We start from the raw sequence: 24,410 nt of genomic DNA, 5'->3' as shown, positions 1-24,410 counted from the left end.
TCAATCAGTTTCATTCAAGTATTTCATCCCAGTAAGCCATGACAGTGTAACCTACACTTGTGGTTTTCCTGCGGTGACATGTCAAAATGTCTTTTGTTGAAAAGTGTATTTTACTGTACCGGCACAGCTGCAGTATATCGCTATTATTACAGGAAGTCGGACTCCAACATGTCCGAAAGTTTGAATCCAAGCCCTTTCATGATAAAACATGTACAAGGGGAAATCTGCACTGTATAAAGTTAGGGGAAACACTGTCAAGTTACATTTTGTTCCTAAACCAAATAAATACTTATGAGACTGAACAGATACAGAAATGCACAGAGGACGGCATATTGGAGCAGCTTTCTTTGTTTCCTCTAGACCAACAAGTATTCTTCCTTCTCTCTTTCTGCTCCTTCATAGGTTCATAACAGTCAACGCCAGGCTCAATGAAGTGGTACAGCCAGATAGGTATACATATATATATATGTACTGATAAGTATGAGCTGACATGGTGGAGGATGTTAAGAAAAAAACACATGCAAAGCAGCTGTTGTTGTTTACTGCAGTCAGCCAAAATGATTCTGACTTGTCTGATAGCATTAGCCGTCTTATTGCTGTAAAACTGGATTAATTAAACACCAGGGCTGGAGTAAATCCATTGTAAATTCATTCTATTCAAGGTGTAAAAAAAAAAAAGTGTGATTCACTAACTTACTAAAAATTAGGAGGATGGATTTTACAAAGAAAGAATCTCAAATCGTTATATTGAGGATATTTTGTCAGCTGTTTCCTTCGCCACCAAGCTTGTACGCACCTCATAAGGCTTTTTCGGTACATCAGGAGTGCATGCAGACACAGACAGGTACAGTTACCCAACAAAGAGAGGATGATGTAGAAATCAGTCATCACACCCTCCTGTTTACTTGCCACCCTGCAGGGCCCGCTGCCAAAACGGACCTCAGCAGTTGGCACAACCTTAACTTCACAAATAGTCCGTCGACACAAAAAACCTCGGCTGCAGAATGATTCTGGGCTAACAGATGAGGGGAATTAACTATCAGCGCAAAAACACACACCGCTGGACCGTGCACGCTCGCGTCCGCTGAAGCTCGATCACACAGACACACAGCTACATGGTACACTGATGTGTACATGCACGAGCACGCAGTGTATTCACCTACACTGGCATGAATGCACTATGTCGACGCAGTACCTATGAGGAGAATGACCACACGCCAAATATCACATGGAGGCTTTGAAGCTGAGTCACCATTATCCTGCTGTGTTTGTTGCCATCATGGAGGTCCACCGGGGAATCTTGTGTGTGCAAACAATGCTATTAAACTCAGGTCTCAAAACAGATTGTCATATTAATGAGCAGTAGGCGTATCTATCCAAGTTGTAACACCGGAGGTGCAAACAAACTGAATAACGTGCCATGAATATTTTTGGTTTAATGATGAAACAGCCTTCGTTTTTGACTTTGAGCTAATATCTGCACTGGACTAACAAAAGGTAACAGTGGTGTTCTTCTGGATGTAGAGGCTAAGGCTCAAATTAGTGTGTCAACAAACAGGCATTATGCATGATGCGAAAGATAATGTCATTAAATGTTTTAGCTACGGGCGATTTCTTTGAAAAACAAGCGGTTTACCCCAGCTCAAGCTGTTCGATGGTCTTTAATGAGAACTGCTGTCCCCTCGCCGGAGCCAGATTGTGGTTGAAGGAATAGTTTGTTCTGAGATACAGCCTTATCTTATTCGCTTTCTTGCCAAAATTTGAATGATACCACTCATGTAACTGAATATATATCGACAGCCAGCAGGCCTTTGGCTTAGCATAAATACTGCAAACAGGACAACAACTAGCTTGGCTCTGTCCAAAGGTAAAAAAAATCCACCAACCAGCACCTCTATATTTCACAAAATAACAATTATCTTGTTTATTTAATTCGCACAAGCACTAAAATGCAAAAATGCCAATGTACGGATGTATTAGGGGGGTTGTATTCCTGTCTTGTTTTTAGCTGGAACAGTTCCCAGGTGACAGAACAAACATAAACATGTTAATAAATCAACTCTAGAGGTGCTGGTGGGCAGATTTGCTCATTTTCAATCTAGCCCCAGTAAGAGCACCGGGCCTTGAAGTAAACTTTCCTGGTGGCCAACCCATGTAGTTACAATGACACTCGTGACACACCGGGGCAAAAAAGACTTCTCCCATAAGCGTGCACTGCGAAAGCAGCTGCTAGAAACCACTGACAACATTTCTGAGTGTGAAAACCCTCATGAAAAGATTTCACTGTCATTATGTGAGCCATTTAGTGCAATAACATTTGGAAATTCTAGAAGAGCCACACAATTAAATGGTTCTGTTCCCATTTATGTTAGCCAGGTGCTAAATCGGAAGTTAGGTGGTGCTCTGTGGGTCCAACAGCATGGGAGGATCTGGGTAATTGTGTACCTATGAAATCAAGCTTTTGTGGCTCCGCCTCCACAGGTGTCTCCAGATTTTAATTGTTAAATCCATGCTTTCAACCAAACCAGGCAAGCTGCTTTCCATGTCCAGGTTTTATATAAAGCGACTGGTCTCTGGCTATAGATTGATATTCAGGGGACATATATTAGAGTGGTTTCAAAATTCCCAAAATGTGACACTGCATGTTATGCTGGTAATTGTAACCATTGATACAGGTTCCCAAAATTAGCATGTGCTCATATCATGCTAATTACCCTCCTAAAATGTCTTGTTACAGTCAGACCAGCAAGCTGCTAACAAGACAACTAGCTTGGCAGATAAACACTCCATTGTTTGCCGCTATGACCACATCCCAGCCAAATATTACAAGGTAATAAAACATATAGCAAAGTCATACATTTGCATACATGGTCAGTAATACGCAAGGGCTGCAGACCTCCACAATGGCAGCGACAGAGTGTGTTACATCACCTAAAAGCACACTGCTAATGTGAACAATGAAAATCCTCAATTCTGTTGAATCCTCTCTCTTCTCTTTCAGAGCTGAGCCTGTTAAATTGACTCATTATGACTCTCAGACAGTCCTGGAAGTTGACAGGAGGCACTGTGGGAATCCATGGCGGGCAGAGTGGGATTAAATCTATTAAACAGTGTGTGACGTTTTCAAATTCCCGTTGCCATGGTCATTCCTTGCCCGGGAGCTATGACCCGTCTCAGTGGCCTCCTCCTCGTCGTCCACATCCAGCTGTTCGTCCTTCTTCTTGATGTAGCGCTCATAGAGCACCATAATGACGCCCATCACCCATGCCGACACGGTGCCTGCAGCAAAGATGACAAAGCCGATGACGACAAAGAACAGGTAGTCCCAGGAGCCCAGAGTCTGGTGACATAACGTCCGTAGCTGGATGCCCACCTCACCCAGACGGCGGCCCTGCATGTCTGCCGGTGAGCCACACACCGTCTGGCCCTCATCTGTCACACAGACACACACCAAGAAGGAATGATTAAGAATGAATCATATAACAACAGAATACAAAATGTCAGCGCATTCGGGAGGAAAATATAATGTTCAAATTGTAACGCTGAAGTGAACTGGAGACAAAACTTTCCAGGCCGTTGGTGCAATAACAGTCAGCATACAATAACCAGGTCAGCTGTCCTGGACTGACTGGCATTATTCAGGCTATTGAGTCATCTTACAGTAATGTGCCAGGTCTGCATTTCCTCATCACATCAATCCAGGACACTGACAGGTTTAATAAAGGTTATTATCCTGTAACAATACCAAACAGAACTGAATTTATTTATCTATAAATATGGAGTGTGTCTAGTAGGGCATTCAGTACATTCAGTTAACATAATTTTAAAGCCCCTAAAGAGTGTAAAGGTGGGAAACAATGTACAATTCCACCATTTATTCCTTCCTCCTCAGTAAAATGTCCCAAATTTATGAATATGCAAATATTTTTCATTTCACTTAATTGAATGGACTGCTGGACACAAGATGTCTCCTACTTCTACTCCATTGTTATGTCCAGTCTCAGTGTTGCTGCACCGGAGGCTTCAAGTTTCAATATCACAAATGTGTTTGCTGAATACTAAACCAGGACTGGCATCCAAGCTATTTGCAAAGTCACAGATTATGCTCATAGCCCCGCCTCTTAAAATCAGATTTTTCAGTCAGCACAAAGAAAATTCACACTTTAAGCAACGAATGTGCAGAACAGCCTTCTTGCGACAAACTCTGCACAGTGTGGACTTTAAAAGTGGGTTTATCTTCACTCCTGTTTATTAACCTGACTGCAGCAGAGTTCCACAGAGGTCACTGTTGGGTTAAACGTACTTTACTTCATGAATGTGACATCACAGAGACAAGAGGGGAAAGGCAGTGAAATAACCGGAGTCTCTTGGTGAGTGCTGCGTTTCGTGATTGAACTTACTTCAACAACACTTATTACAGCGACTGGGCTGCCTGACGCCACAGCTGACATCATATCATGACTCAAATGCTGACAAACTGATTGGTGCACAGAGGTAGGAGACACCAGCTTGCTCCAGCTGAGCCCCGTCCACCTCAAACCAGTGACAAACCCAACGACAGAACTCCAGTACAGAAATATTCCTCGTGAAATGAATGAAACCTTTTTAATTTGGAAGAAAATTGCGTGTTCAATTAGGACCCAGGCACTCAGAAGCTGGGAGAGAAAAAATAGTCAGGGTCTTTAAAGTACCTTCAACAACTGATCTTCTCTGCAAATATCAAGTAACTTCACTTACACGCAGCAAACACAAAGACAGCTTTAACGTACAATTATCATAAGAGTTAAGAGATTCTTTGATGTTTGAGGTAGCTTAGGAAAGAAATATATCATACACGCGACATTAAATGGAGCAGCCTGTTAAATAATTCTAGCATATTACGTCATATTATTTTTTTCAAACATTTTAAGTGGCAGCTTACTGAGCTGAATATATCCATAATATATTCAGGATCTCACAGCTAAAAGACTCAAATGTAGAAAACTGCACCAACGTAACAATGCTGCCTTCTGTATCAGAAAAACAGCAGCGCTCAGGGAGCCTCCTGTCTTGACTTGATGCAGCATTAAATAACAAAAAAAGAAAAAAAAAGAAGAATATCATGGATGAATTATTCAAACTCCTTACTAACCTACAGGATTAGAGAGCGACTTGGGCCCTTTGTTGTGTGCCTGAAACCACAGATAATAAGGTTTGTCATTCTCGTCAGGCACCAGCTATGACTACGACTAAGACCTCGCTGAGAAGCCCACAAATCCGAAGGAAAATGTTGAGTTCCCTCTACTACAGCAGAGGGAAACAAATTTTAAAAAGGCCCATCAGTCAAAATTAAATACACCGCATGATGCCTGTCAAGAGTAGGATTTTTCGGAGAAATAATCTGGAAGCCTGGCAGGGTCTTTTGTAACCGTGTGCTGAGGAACAGCTACAACACAACAGAGCACTGCCATCTCCATACGGCCACTGTTTTTAATTGGCTTCTGTTTTTTCAAAGCTTTTGTGCTCGGGGGGGATTCCCACCGGGAGAGATCAAAAGACTTGGAAGTTTTTCTGCGCATGGAGACGCTTTCAGTAACCCTATTACTCCAACAACAGTCTTACTACACACATTCTAATTTGGTCGCACATTTTGCTGTAAAAATGTGTTTTTTGTACACCTAATGAATATGGGAACTACAAGTAACTCATCAACGTTGTAAAGCTGTTACATGTTCTTGTTTTTCACACCTCGGTGTTCGATGTTACTGGTATAGAAATGTTAGTTACACTGATTCTTGTTTAATGCAGTGACAGAAGAGGCACACACACACACACACACACACACACACTCTCGCTGCGCACAAAATCATCCTTTAGATCAGTGGCTCCCACACGTTTTCATCCGAACTATCACATGAACTCGACGAGGCCATTACTGACCACCCGTCATGTTCCAAATGTGTTCATTTCAGTTTATTTCAAAGTGCATAATAAACCCACAGTAGGCGCGTGTTGTTTCTGCCCCTAGGGGTCTCTCATTTAAACCAAAACAAAAGACATAAGTAGTGTGGGATCGTGGGAGCTGTTGTCTTCGTTGTTAAACCACCAGCGTTGCTGATGAGAATCTATCTGACGTGACTCAGACAGAAATGTTAATGGACGAGGTAACATTATAACGCATTATAACACATAGCGGATTTGTTTAGTCACGTTCGCCAACTGCCTTCCTCAATTTCTGTCTCTACCTTCAATAAAATGACAGAATTCTTTTGGTTTGGATATCTGCGATAACGCAAGTAAAGAACTCGAGAAAATTTATAATAAAGGTTGAATCATTTTTAAACATTTCACTGCAGAAATGTGTAACTTGAAGTACCACAATAAAAAGTGTACTGGCCTGGTGTTTCGTTTTTGGCAGGTCAGTGTTTTGGTTTGATCAGATTTGGATTTCTACTACTGTCAATTGCAGTGGCACCGTTTCAGCTATGTTTAACCAATCATTCGAACCATCTATATCATTTTAGCTTACACCTGTTTTGCGTCTCCTTATTTAAAAAATCTAACAATTACATAAGTGAACTATCTAACCTAAATGTTCACACTATTTATCCATGATTCTACCTTTAGCTATTTGAATTTTTTTTGCCATTCAACCAACTGTTTTAACCTTTTGTCTATTACTTTTAGCTAACTATTTGACTCGTTTATCCAAACATTTTTAGGCAGGCTATTTGCTTTAACCATTAATCAGTTCCAGGCTATTATTTCAATCGAAGCAAAAATTATCAAATAATTTAAGTACTTAGCCTATTTCACTTGTTTATTCATTGATTTAAGGCAATTATAACTGATTATTCGTTACTTTTGGATAATTCTATCAGCCATTTTTTCACTGATTACATTCTACATACATATTTCCATTCTGCTAGCTTGCCAACTACTTCATGCACTCTCAGTAGCAATGCAAGGTGTCGGTGTTATAACTGACTCAGGTTGGTGGGAGGTGTGATTTGACAGCGGGTGAGAGGGATCATACTGGAGCTTTCAATCAAATCGCTTGACAAGTTAATTTCATGGGGCGACTGAAGAGTACGCTTTCCTAACATTGTATTCACTCAGTGCATAAATCTCCATTCTTATCCTCAAAGAAGCTCTTCTGTGGCTCACAGATCTGAAAACTAATGTGCAGCTGAGGAAGACGAGGACATTCAGCTTCTCTAAGCTCCATCTACCACCGAGAATTCAAAGCGAGCTCTGATCCTCTCAGAGGCGGCTGCTGTGCGCCGTTCTCTCACGCTGGAAGACTCTGACTATAATAAACACACACAGCCGTGCATGCACACACGAGCACACACATGCACACCCGCTCCTAACATATATATACATGCACAAGCCCCCTCCACGAGACTTAACTTTTCCATGTTCTATCTCTGTCCTTGCAGAGTCTGCTTGTGTGTGTCTATGTGTGTGTTCGCACGTGTTCATTTGTGAGTGTGCCTGACAGCTAGGAAGGAAACCCTTCTGGCTTCACCCCCCCCTCCACCCACCCAAAGGGACTAGCATCAAAGAAGAGGGCTTTCCCTCCCTCCTTCCCCTTTCCACACAGTGCTCTATTTCTAGGCGCTCTCCTTATATAACAGCTGGGAGAGTGCTAATCTCGCTGGGAAGGCGAGACAGAGGAGAATCTGTTGGTTCCTTCCTCAAGCTTTCTCTCTCTCTCTCTCCATTTCTCTCTCTTTCTCTCTCTCTCTCCCTCGCTTGCTATTGATGCGTTTCCTAAACCAAGGAGACAAGCGAGCCATGTTGCATGAACCAGGTGAGACCCAGACGAGAGATAACAAGGCTTCCGAGACAGACCTCGCAGCTGAAACACAGTTGTCTCCAAAATGTTATCCTTCTGCCATCCTCCCTTGAGCGCTAAAAGTGCGCTTAATCTGTGTCCGTCTGTCTAAATGCATGAATCTGTTTTTGTACATTTGTATGCATATGTGTGTGTGCGTGTTTGTGTGTGTGTGTGTGTGTGTGTCCATTTATTTCGGTGTGTATAACTTCCCACATGCTTCAGGAGACTCAGTTTAAGAGAGAAGGAGCCTGTGCTGTCTGCTGTGAAAGCGATGGACAGACTGTGTGTATATACATAACAGAGGTAGAGAATGTGTGTGTGTGTGTATATGTGAGTGTCTGCCTCTTCTCTTCCTGGCAGCTGTCACTGGAAGAGGCTCCACTCCAAATTAAGCTAGACAAAAGGCAGCGAGCAGCTAGAAAATAGGACAGCTCTTGCAGGACTCATTTGGATTCGGCCTAAGCTGCACAGGGACCATGGTGAACTGTAGTGTGTGTGTGTGTGTGTGTGTGTGTGTGTTTGGGGGGAGCAGGGGATGCCTTTTTAGTAAGTGTGGCGGGTGCATTATAGCTACGGTGTTAGAATTATGACTGGCTTCTTGCTCAGTTAAACACACTATAAATAGCAGATGCCCTTTTGCATAGTGACACATCCACACCAAAGCATGAGCTGATTAACTCAAAGTGAGACAGATCGTTGGGTATCGGACGCATCTATCAGCGCGGCAGAACTAAAACCAAGAGGGGGGATCGATATTTGATGGCGCAACTATGATTCATTAATCACATCTGCAGCACAGTATCCCAGTAGCCGGATGAAACTGAGATTGATTAGTCATTTCCCGATAAAAGTTTTCCTCCTGAACTGCAGCAGCTGAATTAATAAACAGTTGCGAGAGAAGAAATCCAAAGGCTCCCTGCCGCCGATCTTCTTTCACCCTCTTTGTTATTTGATAGTCTGAATGCTGTCACGCTCCACTGCCATCACCTGCGTCCCATCCCGCTGAAAGCTGAGAAAGGGCTGAACTCTGCAGACTTCCTCAAATATGTGCACACATATGGTCCTCACATGAGAACATATTTTGCTCGACGCACCATGTCTACCGAACAAACATAATAGAACTGTGGGAGATTACGATGTGATTTCATCTGTCGTAGGCACTCAGTGGTGCAAGACTTGACAGGGAAGTTTTTTTTGTTTTTTTTTTACTAACATGATGTGAGGGAAATCCAGCAGTGGGGGCTCTGCATGTGTCTGAGGAGGGGGTCAGCATGGAGTCGTTCCTTCCTCGAAGGGGTGTGAGGGAGACTTTTGCTGTCATTGTGGTAGGAATCACTTCTGCTGTCGTTTTTCTCTGTTTTCAAGTACTCCCCTTTCTCTCAACGCATTGCAATCTGGCACTCTTTACTGAAGGCTTCTACATTACCTACAATGCAACTTAGCCAGTGAGTTGCATTGCAGGAGGTCAATTATTAGGTTACACGTACCTTCCTCTGGAGCCACAAAAGGCTGCATTTTGTTTCACTTTTTCACATATGCAGTATTAATCCCAAAGACCTGTAAACACACTTTGATGTGTGCAATTGGTGGAGTTATCCTTTACGGATTTATAGGTTTTATCAATGGTTAATAAAAATCTGCCATTGAAGACAACAGTTTTAACATTGCTTGGTTATGAAAAATCACTCTTGTGTCTTTTCATGCTGGAGGAAGAACACTGGCAAGGTTGCATCACCAACCAGGCAGGCTGCCCAGGACCGCTGCAGCTCCAGGGGCCCGGTAGTTCCAGTCTTAGTGTATCATAACTGGTTAAAGCAATTATGTAGAAATTGGCATTTTGTGCGACTTGTGAGTGCAACACCACTGACATGAATACAAATCTCAGGTCTGTAACAATTTATAAGATAGGCACCGACTACAAACAACACTCATGACATCATAGCAATGTTATATGTTGAAAATGTGTATGCTGAAGTAAACATGTTTGTAACGCTGTAATCCTACCCTCTCACTGAAGACAAGTGATTTGTGAGCAGTTATTTTAGTTTAAAAAGTTACCTAATGTTGCTTTATTCCTAGTTTTCTTTGAAAATATATTATCAACTGTTGTGTAAGATATTGATATATCGATACAAATCGATTCTGTATATTTGAAACCAGTAAATAAATAAATAATAAATAAATTCACTTAGATGCTGCTGCACTTAACACACAGTACACAAATCTTGTTGTATTTATTGTTTCCTAAAAGTCTTTAATGGTATGTCAATTCTTCCCTGAGGTTAAATATGAACATCAAAAAGTGTCAAATATCGATATTATTCAAGTTATTACACTGAAGTTTGAAATTCCAGTGTTGTAACAGCAAGTAATTTGATGACATGATGAACCCTTGAGGTGGGTTCTGCTTTATTTTGTGACCGTGCCCTGCCTTGAAAGAGACCCCTGCGCCAAATGTAGTTTTAACGAGCTTCACTATTTCAGTTTTGCTCCTATTTGTGTCATATTCTGAAAGTGCTTGATCAAATTTTCACGCAACTGTACACATTTCACAGAGAGTGGGAGGAACAGGGGGTCAGTGGTGGCCTAGTAGGTCACTTTAGCTCCAGCCATAACAGTTTATATAAGAAGGATTTTTCACAACCTGGCATCACAAGAATGAGTCTTCTTCATGGATAATAACTTGTTTTTTATTTTGAATTATTAGTCAATTATTTCTCAACTATCTATGACACATTTAGTTACAACTTATAAAGGCTTTGTATGGGTGTCTTATCAGAAAGTGGTACCATTTAATTATTATCTGCTATTTTTGCCTATGATTCCTAAATATTTTTAGACTGTTCCCAATTAATATAAAACACTTCAAGCCGATTTGTTGGGTGGAAGGTGCCGGCTAAATAAGTGCTCATCTTTTCATGGTAGACAGGCCGTTTATTGAGGGCAGCCACCAGCAAAAGGCCAATAGTTTACATAACCACACATTATCTAATAATTAATAACTGGAGCACAGCAGCGCGGATATGTGATTGGCTCTCTGGAGCCCATCTACTTGATATTCAGGAATGAGCCACAATAAAGGCCATGATGTGGTTATGTCACCTTATATGACATTAGAATTAAAGGTATGTTGATAATACCTTGGAACTTGAAGCCCTCCAGGTGGACCCACAGGCACAGATCCTCGTTGTCGCACTCGCAGCTCCACGGGTTCCCACTGAGCCCCACGGAGCGCAGGGAGGGCAGCGCGATCAGGGAGGTGATGTTTAGGACCGTCAGGTTGTTCCGACTCACATCCAGCACCTGCAGGGCAGCGTTTTCCACAAACGCGTCCTGGTGGATCTCCGAGAGTCCCGGGTTGTCGGTCATCCTCAGCATCACCAGGCTCGCCAAGGGGCCGAACGTCCTGTCCTCGATCCGGCTCAACGTGTTGAAGGAGAGGTCCAGGTAGGCTAGCTTCCGCAGATTCCCAAAGGTGGACTCGGATATCTCCGTCAGGGAGTTGTTGCTGCAGTCCAGGTACACCAGGTCGGAGAGGTAGTTGAGCGCGAGCGGCGGCAGCTCCACGATGCGGTTGTTGGAGATGATGAGCTGCCGCGTGGCCAGCGGCAGGTTGACCGGGAAGGTGGTCAGGTGCTGCCCGGCGCACTGAACCACCAGCTGGTCATCACACACACACCTGTCCGGGCAGCCTGAAGCCAGCACCGGGGATGTGTTCACCCCCGTGGCGAGGAGGAACAGAACTATGAGCCGCAAGGGTTGCGCGCTTGGCTGCGGGGCAAGACGCATGACACCGCCGAGGGCTTCATCCACCCCGTTTGGAGAGAGTCAGACGCAGTCACATACTTCATTGATACATCCTCAAGTTGTTTGTCCCAGAAATGGTTTCCAAAGAGGTCAGACCTGACGCTCGCCCGTGGCAGCCTCTTGCGCGCAACGTCTCAGTTCATCCTGTCGTCTGGAGCCAGCGCGCATCCACTGCCTGGAACTTGACATCCAGATGCCTTCATGCTTCACGTATCAAATCCCATCGATTCGTCGGGTTTCTTCCATCAGAACACATCTATTCACACGTCGTAAACGCCCACAGTGTCCTCTCATGCCGTGCCGCTTGCAGTGATCACGGTCAGTTGTTCCACAACATGCTTGCCATCGTCTCCCTTTCTGAAACTGAATCCGAACGAGGGGGGCGCAGTGAACTGAGCGGCGGGTGGGGGTGGGGGGCGCGCTGTCTGATCTCACGCTTTGGAGTGAACTGGGGCGGGGGGGGGGGGGTTCAGGGCAGTGGATGTAATGGATATGAAATGGTTTTTTTTTTTTAAACAATGGCATATGGAGGTCAGCAAAGTGATGCATATAGTAACCTTCCGTGATAAAGGTCAGTGGTCCAGCTGCAGGCACAGTGATCACCATCCGCATGCCTCAAGTGTCTGTGTATGGCAGCCTCATCCTCATGTGATGGAAACTATACTAACTATACTGTTAATCAGGCTGTCTCAGGTGTTTGTGTGGAAGTGGAACAAAGGAGCAGGTGCACCTGACACCTGGGCAGCATATTGTAGCGTATGTGATCAGATCACAGGGTTTCAGGCTTTGGAAACGAGAGAGTGAGGCAATGATAACAATGTGTAGTTGTCTACACCACTCAGGCTTATATGTGCAATGAGGCTTTTACACTTCACAACAATGACTGCCACGTCAGCCATAGGCAACACCCCCACCCCTCCATTCGCCCCATTCAACCCATACCCATATACATCCATCAGGGGATGGGACTGGATGAGTTGGGCCAAGGTGGTCTCAGGCAGCAGTTGTTTTCCTCCTCTCTCCAGTCTCAGTATGAGTCCAGAGTCTATTCTTGGTTCTCTGTGTAGGTGTTGAAGTGCTGAATCAGACTCAGCATGATGGAGGAGGAGGACAGATGTGCCGCCGACAGTCCGTGAAAGAAACCACCCCAGGTCGACAGTAAACAGCCCGCTGCACACTGACCACTTTTTCTCTCCCGCACACAGCCAGAGAGCGAAGTTAAGCCTTTTATCCTGTGTGTAAAGAAATGCATCAGGAGGGCTGTAATCATGTATAACCTAATGCTTTTTCACACTTGCCATCCTGTGGACTGAACTAATCCACACAGCTGTTTTTTGTCAAGGATATTCAGTGACATTATGAGGACATCTAGTGACGAATATTTGGTATTGTTTTACACAGTGAGCAGCTGCCATGGAACAGTCTCCTTACATCTTTTCTGATACATGGCTTGCAGCTTAGCAGGTTAATTATGACACCTGAGCCATTAGGACTATTCAAAGTATCTACATAATTCAATGATGCATTATGTAAGAATTTTAATTCATATTTTTAAAAAAAATAACTGACAGTATCAACAGAATGTTAAAAAATAACAGTTTTTCGGTGATACGTCAAAGAGCTCATGACACACTGTGTTGGAGGGGCGTCAACATTTAGCATGCTGGAAGATTTCCATTTACCAGTACCATTCCATTTGATTGAATGGTACTGTCATAATAACAGTGGTGTCTTATTGAATATTTCCCCAAACTAATTGAGGAGTTGGAATGATATAATGCTATGAGACTGAACAGAAGAACACAATTTTAACAAACGTTAGGGGCAATTTGTAAGAATTTTAGTTGAAAATATTTTTAAAATATTAACTAGCCCATTCAGACACACTGCTAGCTGCCCGGCTTAATGAGCTAACTAGCCAAAAGTGGGTACATATAGCAGCTATAGTTAGCAGCAGTTAGCTGTGATTCTGGTGAAATTTGGCAGGGCGTCAGCTCATACATATTGCACCTTTATAAGGGAAACAAAAGAGGAGTCGAGTCCAATGAAGAGAGACCAAATTGTCTCCATAATTAGCCAGCAGCCACAACAGGTAAATCTCTTCAAAATACAGGCTATGTGTTTTCATAACCTCTTGCATGTCTCATACTCCATGTCATAATTGATTGAAATGATTAAGTATAGCCTCAATGACACCCCTCAACATTTTTTGCACTGTCATTCTGTTACTGTCAATGGATCAAAATGCGAAATGCAAAGGAAACGCTCAGTATAAAGCACACGGTCAAACAAGTGCACAATGTGTTTGCTTTTGTAATCCCTCAGCTAACACTCATGTCTTACCGTAGCTGCAAGGACTTGTCTCCCATTTTTATCTCTATGGATAATCTGCATTCATAAAACCTGTTTTGGTTACAACAATGACTGACATGTGGGACGGCTGCTTCCAACAAGTGTTGACTAGTTATTATAAGAACGAACTCAACTCAACTCAACTCAAATATAATATAATATAATATAATATAATATAATATAATCATATCATATCATATCATATCATATCATATCATATCATATCATATCATATCATATCATATCATATCTATCATATTATATCATATTATATCATATTATATTATATTATAGTGTCTGACACCACTGACAATAGTTTGCATACCTCCACTTGACCTGATATGTGATACAGGAAGCCCCGGCCTGTCAGATCCTTCCTCACCTCAACAGAGGGCAGATTTTCTGGCTTCCTTCTATTACCGGGACCATGGCCCTGTCACTGAGAACTGGCGCAGCAGCACAGCTTAATAGGCCACTTCAAAAGGACAGAGCCATCATTAATGTTATTACTGGAGCCTGTGCTCTTCCTGGCAAGTCAAAATGTCTGTCATAAAAAGAGATTGTAACTCTGACACTGTGAGATGAATGGACATCTTGCTTGACAAAAGGCTCAGTCACACACAAAGTAAATCCTGTTTTCTGTATCTTGGACTCTTAGACCCATCACTTTATGTCTGCAATATCTGATAAGAATGATGAATAATCTATTCTATGCGTGATAAATAAGTTATGGAGGAAATCAGAGAGGAGGAGGTGGATCGATCTGCAACTTTTAAATGAGATACATTTTTAAAATAAATCTCTGAGCTTTTTGTGGAAGAGAAATTCACTGTTTATCTACAGCACTACTGGTGTCTACTCGTGACTTCCTTATAACAAGTGCTAGAAGTGTATGAGATGACTGAGTTTTTGGCTCTTAAAGTCTCATAACCTCATTTCAAAAAAGATGTGAAAACCTTATGAGTTGAAATTATTCACGAAATTCCAAATAAAGAATACAAACTTTGTAGCAGATGCAATGCAAATCTCACTTCAGTAATAGTGATACTATGTGTATTGTACTGCTGTTATATGTATTGATATTTAAATTGTAGGCTTACTATCAAAAGTAAAAGTGTCTTATACGGTCAGACCAATATACAGTGTTTTATGAAGAACCAAAAGTCTTACTTGAGGGAAAGTAAAGATATTGTTTAAAAATGTTTGGTAAAAGTGAAAATCACCCATTCAAATAGTACTTGAGTAACAGTGTTAAATTATCTGATTTTTACTGTAATAAAGTATCAAAAGTAAAAGTAAATCATACTTTCATTTGCATGTGCTGTGTGGATTGACACATTGCCAATCTGCCAACCTGGCAAATGAACTAGTAACTAAAGTTATCAACTAAATGTGGTGGAGTATAAGTACAATTTCCGCCTCCAAAATATAGTGTAGTGAAAGTTTAAAGTAACAGACAATGTTGATACTAAAGTACAAGTAGTACAGCTACCTCAACATTGTACTTAGGTATTTGAGTAAATGTAAATTACATCACTGACAAGTTGTTTGATATAGCAGAGCAACACATCAATAGGTGCTTAAATATTGGACAATTTGCAGTACTTAAGTAAACCGTGCGTGGTTACATTCAACTTATGCCAATATATTAAATCAGTGTATTATTATTACTGATGCTCTTGAGCGATTTTGCTATTTTATATATTGTTGGGTAACCTAATCTATGTTAACACATGATATTTTATATGGTCGTTACATGTTGTGTATCTAAAAGCTCTGTCTGTAAAATAACAAATAACTACAGCTGTCAATATATAAAGGTAGTGCAGCAAACAGTAAATGTAAAAATATGTAAATACTGTGCTCAAATAAACTAGGTTACCTGAGGTTGGTGTGTCTCCTAAAAGTTGGCTCATCCTGCTCATCCTGTTTGGGGACCCCCATATTGTGGCTGGTTACTATGGTAACGCCAGGTGGTCTAACGCGCAAGTCAGAAACGGAACTGTTTACATGATGAAATGTTGCCGTCGTGCAGTGAAACACTGACTTTGCTTTAAGTAAAACAAAAAAAGCCCCGGACGCTCCCGTGAGATTTAGCGAACACAAGCTATAAAAAAGCTGTCGGGTAAATCATTTTCCAAAAGACAGACATTTTGTGAAGTATCCTACAAGCGTCCAGCACCACGCCCTCGCGCGGCTTGTACGTGCGTTACGTAAGCCCCGACGCACACACGGATACATTTGACTCGGAAACTTCAGTGCGGTCGCAGTGTTTGAGTGCTCCAGCCCCTGACCTCGTCTTCTGCTTCTTTGAGGTACTGTAAACGCTTATATAGTTTTATGAGTTGTGTTATTTTACAGGTTTGTGTTAGATGTGTTGGTCCGACATTTAGTGACGCCGCAGTTACCCTTACTTGACCTTTCTGTCTTACGACGTCCTTGCTCTCCACTTTTGCTTTCGCAGCCTGTTTTTTCACATGCATGACAGACTTATAATTCATTTGTCTAACAGAGGGTAGAGATGCATTCAAGCATCTGAATGTTGTGCATTCATATGAATTCAAAGGCAGCATTTTCTGTCGTTTATGTGCCTGAAAAAGAAAAACCTCCCTTTTCCTAGCTGTAGCAAAAATGACAGACGACAGGCTAAAATGATGAAATAGGAGTGATTACCTTAAAAATTAGGCAAAAGTTGAAATGATACATATACATGATACATTGTTTTTACTTTTAATAACAAAACCCTTTTTTTGGATGTGTTAATTTCCTCTTCCAAGTGTGCCAAGATGGTTGTTCTGTCCAAAGAGTATGGATATGTGGTGTTAACTGGTGCTGCCAGCGTGTTGATGGTTGCACATCTGGCCGTGAAAGTTGGCAAAGCCCGCAAGAAGTACAACGTTAACGTGAGCAGAAGCATTTGTGTTCAAATATATAGCAAAATCCAGCCCTGACTTCCTCATTCATGCTGTTTTTAAAATCTAAAAAGCAGCTCTGCTCTTTGTTGGTATAGTTTATGGCTCACTGCACCTTTTTTGTGGCTTTTGTGAATAACTTTGCCCCTACAAATGAACGTGTCTTACAGTACCCTCAGATGTACAGTGACGACCTAGAAACTGGCAACATTTTCAACTGCATCCAGCGAGCACACCAAAACACGTACGTATGGGCCGAAGTTAACTTGAATTCACACACACTGATACTACGCCAGGCTGTCATGATTCATAGTAACAGTGGACAAAAGAGGTGAAAGTTAACATGCTGTTATCACCTCCCAACAGCCTGGAGGCCTACCCCGCCTTTCTTTTCTGCCTCACTGTTGGTGGTTTGCATTGTCCTGTAAGTTGATTTTATTTTATTTTCATCTTTAGCAATAACAGCACAAAATTGGAAAATGACTCACGGGAAAATGTGCAGGGATTCTGGAAGATGTACACTTCTGTCATACAATACTAAATTCTGAGTTTGTTGTCCATCACAGCGTCTCGCCAGTGGACTTGGAGTAATATGGATTATTAGCAGAGAGGTGTATGCACATGGGTACTCCTCAGGAGGTGAGATCACGTTCGCAATCCCACGCTTCATTTAACATTTGATGCTTTTGTAGCACACAGCAGGTTGTGATTTTGCTATTTACTCTTTTCCAATTTATCAGATCCCAAAAAGAGAATGCGGGGAGCGTTCGGGAACATAGCCTTGCTTGGTTTGATTCTGACCACAGCCAATTTTGGGCGCCACCTGCTCGGCTGGACGGGACCAAGACAGCTGGGCAACTTCCGTAGAACTGACTGTTGCTAGGGAGAAAGATGTCCTCAGGATGGGCTCACCCAGTCATTCGCTTTATAATCAAAGCTACTCTACACAACCCATTTTTAATCTAGATCATGTATGCTAACCTCTGACCAATATAACACTTGAACCCAGGTAAAGTTCATGCTGTCAGGCGCAGGACCGGCTCCCCCGGAAGGGAAAGGCATTTTTGTATTCACTGACTGGCACTCCCACAGTGTGTAAGACCCGTCAGTTGTCTTGATAGCATTTTCACCTGCGCCCTGATTAGCTGGCCTCATGACCTGTCAAAGTATGTCTATTTTTGCATTAAACAAATGGAAGATGCACAAAACACAAAGTGAATATTTAGAAAGAAGTTTGAATTTGCTGCTTGAAAAGTCAGTTTTTGTACAGTAATGAACTTTAACCTAAAAAATGTTAGTCACACATATTGCTGTTGTTGATTAAAAAAAACATCCAGTCATCATGGTTATCGTTTTAATTTCTTTTTTGTGTTAGCTGTCATACTGAAAAAAAACAAACAGTTTTGATATTTGTCAAACTGATGATATTAAATATCACACATTGGTTATAAAAGATCTGGTGTTTTTTATTGTGTGGTGAATTGATATGGCCTGAATGTGTGTGTTTAAGGGAGCGGCACTCTTTTTAATTGTTCAAAGTCCACATTACTTGCCCGGGCAGGTGGATTTATATCCTTGCAGAGCGGCTCGCCTCTCAACCAACTGCAACAGAAAAAATGCCCTTCATACAATGACTCAGCAAAATGCTTCAAAACTCACCCACATACTGTAGCTATAATTTCAGGTCCCACCTTCTGTGCATATGCGACATGAGGCTTACAGCATTGTGTTTGTGTTTTATTATCAAATAGGTAATCCTTATATCTATAAAGTCTACAGTCCATTTCAATGGCACATTATCGTACATCACTGTCAGCACTTGGCAGTCAAATAACTCAGAACACAATAGGCAAAGCTTCAGCACATTTGCATGACACTCCAGCTAATACAGATACCCACAATCTAAACTCAACAACTCCCCGCATCTCTTCTGTTTGTTGCTATCATTTAAACTAACACCATATGCAGAAACATTCTTCATAAATATGAATTTTACAATACATTTAACAGTTACAGTGTTTTACCTTTACAATTTACTCATTAAAGCGTATTAGTGTAGTAAGGATCTCAGTGTGCACTGGTGGATTGAACATTCATCATCAAAAACAGTATTTAATTCAAGTTTATACACCAGCATCTGACCAAGAAGAAACAAGTTTCATTAACACAGTAAAAGGTTGCAACGATAGATATTTTCCACATATAATTTAGGCTAACATAAATTTGAACAGTTGAGAAAATTAGCAAGTGTTTTTATTCCCCATAAATATGGCTTTTAGACTTCTGATTCTTGTGAAGATTTCCTGCAACACTTAAGTTTTAAGACATCACATACAACCTGGCAATTTGGTTTGAAAGTGCACTTGACTAATATTTGGTCATCTAGGGGATCATAACTTTCCTCCATCGCTTTAAGCTTGTTGGTAACCTGCCCCATGTGTGTTGGAGCACTCGATATCTTCACTCTATCTTCTTGCTTACTCCTGTTTCTCGCTGGATAACCTGAGGTTGTGTGTTAATTACATTGGAGGACTTCATGCAACCTTATATTCACATCACCTCTGATGTCCGCAAGGGGGCACTGTGACCATTCGTGCCACTTTATAGAGCTGTGCATACAAGAGGAGTCAGACAGGGGTTACAGAGGTGCTATTACTCGCCTCAGAGGAGAGAAAGAAAAGAAAAAGTCTGAAGATCTGCATAAAATTAAAGGGAATGTGGAAAAAAAGTACTCCTCTCATTTTAAAGGTTTTCTCATTTAACCTCAGGTAAACATTTTTATCAGTGACCCAAGGGGGAGCTCATCTGCAGGGATGCAGCTGCATCCAGGCAAACGCTCCACTCAGATCCACAGCTGTCTGCTTTTCTGTCTGCTTGCTTCTGTTCTCTGAACCGTGGAAGTGACTGACGAGACGCTTCTCTCAGTGGGTGTACCTGGAGAGTGGCGTGTCCTCCATCAAATCATCCTGGAGAAGTTAATCAAAACAGGACAAGTTGTACTTTTTAACCTTTAATTGTGGTACGGTTGTTAAGTATGACTTTGTAAAGTGAGAAACAATGCAATGAGGGGAATGCTTAAATGCTCAGTTGTGTATATATATATATATATATATATATATATATATATATATATATATATATATATATATATATGTGTTTTTTTTTTATCAGGCATGACTGATTTTGTGACTTCTTTTCTTAATGTCTTGTTGCCTTAAGTCACAAATAATAAAAATTAAAAATAGTTATACAATAATTGAAAATCACATGTAATGCCTAACTGAAAAAAAAATCATCTTTCTGAGAGAGGTCAGAGGTTATTGTCTCTGACTTTAGACAGCTCCCTTTAGAGCCACAGCAGATACTGTACAACCGTTTTCACTGGCTGAGTTGCATTTCCTCATGACAAGTTATCAAGTGCACCTCTAACCCTTCCTGTATCTTAATACATGTAACTTCATGGAGAAGAGTTTCTCACCATGGGTAGATCCTGCAGCCGATGGAACTCTGGGTGGTTTGTCCGCTGGCGGAACCTGAGGAAGAGGACGACAAAGACGATAGCAGTGGTGACGATGAACACTGACAGCAGGCCAGCCAGCAGGGGGTCTAGAGGAGAGCTCGAGTGGTAGTGAGGCCTCTTGAGGTCTAAATGACACAAAAATTGACAAAAATGTTAAAATATAATGATTAAATGAAGCCAGTTTAGAGGAAAACAATAGTCTCTCTGTTGTCCATCACCTGACCTTCATCTCCAACATTAAGCTCAGATGGGACTTCCCAGTGTGTCGGCACTGCAGGACCCCGGCCCGGAGCTGAGGTCAGAGGGTGCCCTGTGGTGGGTGTGTTCAGTGATTCAGACTGTGGCTGGACGGTGGAGGCGTGGGCCGTGGAGCGTGCATCCTGCATCGTGTGGGCTGGCTGAGATGAAAAGGCGGCGAGGGGATCTCGGGTCAGGAGGGCTGTGCTTTCAGCGGTGGAGAGGTGCTGCAGAGTGGTGGTGCTCTGCACGGTCGGCGTGGATGAAAGGCCGTCTGCAGCAGCTGAAAGTGGGGATGTGAGGGCAGTGCTGTATCAATTCAAAACAGCACAGAGGATTCTTCAAAGGAAATGAACCGTGCACACAACAGCCAGAGGTAACCCTTACACCACCCCGCTCGTGACTACCAATCACTGACATTACATCTGCTGTACAGGGTGGTTTTGTTGTCACATGCCACTGATCCTGCCGATAACACTAAAAAAAAAAAAAAAAAATGTTAAAAAGAGCCAGCAGTGTGGCGATGACTTGTTTGACACACACTGTTTGTATTTTCATGCAACATATAACCAGTTCATGATCTGGTATCGCTGTGTTGGTGCTGCTCCTGGCCCATCAACTCGTGTTTTTGTGATGTCGTAGCTTTGTATCTCAGGAAAACACAAACATTGAGAAACCGAATTTGTAGCACTTTGTTAACATAGTGAACGTTTCTACTTTAACCCAAATCATGTTAACCAAGTATTTTTGTCATCTGAACCCAACCAAACTTTATCAGTTCAGACTTCCCTGGTACAACACCATGTCAAAAAGCAATCACACCACAGCAACACGATTGTTCAGTTGCAGTGGTGGTCATGGAACAACACCAAAATGACAACACCATTTTGTGTGATTTGGCGCCCCCTACAGCTTCTGAGTGCAACACCACTGTCATAAATACAAATCTGAGGTCTGTAGCAATTTGTCAGACCTAATGTATGTAACTACAAACAAAACTCATTACATCATAGCACTGTTATATGTCGAGAAGTTGTATGTTGAGGTTAACGTGTCTTGTAACGCCGTGATCCTGCCCTCTCACTGAAGTTACATGCAGAAACAAGTGATGGAGGGGCTGAGACAGAGACACCGTTCACTCTCTTACTAGACACTGTAGCATCAACATGATTTTGAAGCTGTTATTTTAAGGTAAAAAAGTTAAATAATGTCGCTCTAACAGAAATTTGGCTTTTGCTGCTTGAGAGGTCGACAGCGAGCTAAACTCTCAGCTTTAAATCACAGAACAAGATGTATGTTATGTTATGTGGAGGTGGCAATAAATAAAACATCAGAAGATCTATAAATAGAGCAAGTGATCGACAGACAATTTTTCTGATCAATGACAGCATTTTCTTAAGCAAAATTAGTGATAGTTGCTGCTTCCAACTGCTGAAATGTGAATATTTTCAGGTTCTTTGACACTTATATGTCAGTAAACGTAACATTTTTCTAATTTGGAAGTAAACAACATGTTACGGACCAACCCGGGATCATAGGATCGAGAAAATAACAAGCAGATCAATCGATAATGAAAATAACTTGTTAAATGTAGTTTCTAATAAACGGTCTTTAAAGGAGCACTATGTAGTTTTTGGGAAGAATTTTTAATCAGAAGAGAAAGATCCTCAGTGACTGATCTCTTTCATAAACATGAATAAACTAACTGTCTTTGTTTCATGACTGAATAATCTGACCTTAAAGGACGACACTATTTCATATTGTTTGTTAATATTTGGTGGTATTTTGACATTTAATGATGTATGGATCTGGACGATCTGTGAGTGAGTACAATTTTAAATGGATCCACGCAGAGTCTGGATCTTGCAGATTCAAATAGGTTTGATTTGATATTGGATAAGGCGTGACTGAATTAAAGGGGACTGTTGGGCCTTGGTGGAAGTGAGCGCTCTGCTGAGGAACATTCTAGTTTTTGTGATGCATTTGGTTTCCTCTGTGAAATTACTCCAGAAACATTAAGTTTAATGCTCACTGCCTTGTTTTGCCCCTTTCACCATGAGCAGCCTATCCTCTTACTCAGCTTTAAGCACATGTGTTTGCTTACATCACGTTTGACAGCTCATGCTGACAGCTGAGGGGTGGGAGAGGGGTGTGTTCAAGGAACGTTGTACATTCTACATTTACAAGTCAGACTACCTTTCTACTGTTTACTTGTAGGACAGAATGAAGAGGACTGTCATTAGTGCGAGCAAAATGGGCTAAAGATAAAGGCGACGTGTTGTGAAAAGTTGATGGGGCAGAATAAACGCAAAGCAAACAGAATTAGTGATGTCATTTTCAGCTTGTGAAGTGAGAAACTCAAACAGCGCTTCTTGCCAAGTGACGACATCCAGATTATTCCACATTAAACCACAGGGACAGACAGACGAGTGATGGCAACAGGTTATAAAGGGGGAAGGAGTGTGATCTGGAAGGTGTTATTGTTTGTTATTTCTGGGCTGCTCCAAGAGGCAACATGGCATCAGTGGAGGGGTTTATAAATATATCTGTTCCTAAATACAACGCTCACTCTCAAAATCGGGCCAGTCATTCCTGAAACGCTGCTGGCAGAGGAGCTGAGTCTCAGGAGCGAGTCTGTGTTTGCAACACAGTGCGAGTGTGTGGGATGTTTGACTTTGGAAAATATGGACAAAGTAAACAGACCTGACTGAGAAACTATAGATGCACAGAAACAGAATTATGGACGATGACCATAACTTTGATGTTTCCATGTTTCAGTAAAGGCTCAAAGAGGCGTATGAACACGGCACATAGGTTTGTCTTGGTTACCTGAAGCTGAAGGAGTCATGGCGACAGTTACATTCGTGTGGGAAGATGAAGCCACCGCAGAGCTCGTGGCCAACAAATGTGTTTTAAATGCGTCATCAGTCGCGGTCTCCAAAAGGACCGTCCCTTCAGTCTTGGAGAAGGTCGAGGTTGGAGTCGAGGTTTCGTCTCCGCCTGCAGGATCACGCGTCTGCTGACGGACCGCGTCGCCAGGATCCTCTGTCAGGCCAGGAGACTCTGAGCTTCCAGCAGGAGTCGGGAGGGCAGGAGGCAAAGCACTGCTCTGACCTATGGAATCAAAAATAAATCATAAAAAGCTTAATTATTTGTTTGTATTCATTTGTAATAACTTGTGATGTTGTTTCAACGCGTAATCTGAGCTGATTGGATTTGGATGGAGGGGAGCTGTTTTTGTCAGTGTGTTTATTTTACGTGTCTTATTTGTTATTTATATAAAATCGAGTCTAAAACATTTCCCTAACAATTCAACAGATCATGGTATGTAATATCTTAGTAGTAGTAGTACTTTCTATTGAGTCCTCACAAATAATACAATAAATGAAACAGCAGAGACATTATAGTTCAGGTTGGCTTACTCAGCTACCACATGAAATAAGTCTACATGAAATATGAGACAATTGATATTTTAATATTTGTCTTTGGTGTGGTGTTTTTGTGTAATCCCCTCTGATACTCTTGTTTTTTTCATTTTCACCTTTGATTTGTCTGTATGTATATTTGTCTGTAAGTAACATAACAGGCTTAGTCAATCGCATATTGGACTCCTCTCCTCATTGCAACTGTAAAAAAAAATAAAATAAAGTATTCAATTAAGTTCAAGAAAAATCAGCAAATCCTGCTTGCAGATGACTCGTACAATAAACCGATCATCAGAAAATCTTCTATCATCTTCTACTGATCGATCCACTGACAC

At 41.8% G+C, this 24,410-nt stretch overlaps 2 protein-coding genes across 5 annotated transcripts; one reads left to right on the top strand and one right to left on the bottom strand.

Moving 5' to 3' along the window:
• Positions 1-431: 431 nt before the first annotated feature.
• LOC119010757 (leucine-rich repeat-containing protein 52-like) lies at positions 432-15,992 on the bottom strand. Of its 4 annotated transcripts, XR_005072052.1 has the most exons (4): positions 15,864-15,992; positions 14,307-14,456; positions 3,374-3,432; positions 3,258-3,279 (listed from the first exon to the last, which is right to left on the bottom strand). XR_005072052.1 is itself a non-coding variant. In XM_037083180.1 (2 exons), exons 1-2 carry the CDS (start codon positions 11,609-11,611, stop codon positions 3,104-3,106), a joined length of 978 nt encoding a protein of 325 aa, XP_036939075.1. In that variant the 5' UTR covers positions 11,612-12,004; the 3' UTR covers positions 432-3,103. The 4 variants fall into 4 exon arrangements, 1 of the variants encoding a protein (XP_036939075.1); XR_005072051.1 differs by lacking the exon at positions 3,258-3,279 and having other exon boundaries at positions 3,295-3,432; XR_005072053.1 differs by lacking the exons at positions 3,258-3,279; positions 3,374-3,432 and adding an exon at positions 12,098-12,861.
• Positions 15,993-16,163: 171 nt separating this feature from the next.
• mgst3a (microsomal glutathione S-transferase 3a) lies at positions 16,164-18,346 on the top strand. Its single transcript, XM_037083182.1, has 6 exons — positions 16,164-16,296; positions 16,759-16,884; positions 17,064-17,137; positions 17,260-17,317; positions 17,460-17,532; positions 17,634-18,346. The coding sequence occupies exons 2-6, from the start codon at positions 16,768-16,770 to the stop codon at positions 17,774-17,776; spliced, it is 465 nt and encodes a 154-aa protein (XP_036939077.1). The 5' UTR covers positions 16,164-16,296; positions 16,759-16,767; the 3' UTR covers positions 17,777-18,346.
• Positions 18,347-24,410: the final 6,064 nt, after the last annotated feature.

The sequence above is a fragment of the Acanthopagrus latus genome, chromosome 21, assembly GCF_904848185.1.
Source record: "Acanthopagrus latus isolate v.2019 chromosome 21, fAcaLat1.1, whole genome shotgun sequence".
Taxonomy (NCBI): Eukaryota; Metazoa; Chordata; class Actinopteri; order Spariformes; family Sparidae; genus Acanthopagrus; species Acanthopagrus latus.
The sequence above is the reverse complement of the archived record's forward strand: the minus strand, read 5'-3'. Positions and strand labels throughout refer to the sequence as shown.

Excerpts from the sequence above, each read along its gene's own strand:
- LOC119010757 (XM_037083180.1), bottom strand. The coding sequence starts at position 11,611 with ATGCGTCTTGCCCCGCAGCCAAGCGCGCAACCCTTGCGGCTCATAGTT. Across the intron at positions 3,433-10,962 it reads GGAGGGCTTCAAGTTCCAAG|ATGAGGGCCAGACGGTGTGT; the intron begins GTATTATCAACA and ends TCTGTGTGACAG.
- mgst3a (XM_037083182.1), top strand. The coding sequence starts at position 16,768 with ATGGTTGTTCTGTCCAAAGAGTATGGATATGTGGTGTTAACTGGTGCT. Across the intron at positions 16,885-17,063 it reads GCAAGAAGTACAACGTTAAC|TACCCTCAGATGTACAGTGA; the intron begins GTGAGCAGAAGC and ends CGTGTCTTACAG. Across the intron at positions 17,533-17,633 it reads ACATGGGTACTCCTCAGGAG|ATCCCAAAAAGAGAATGCGG; the intron begins GTGAGATCACGT and ends CCAATTTATCAG.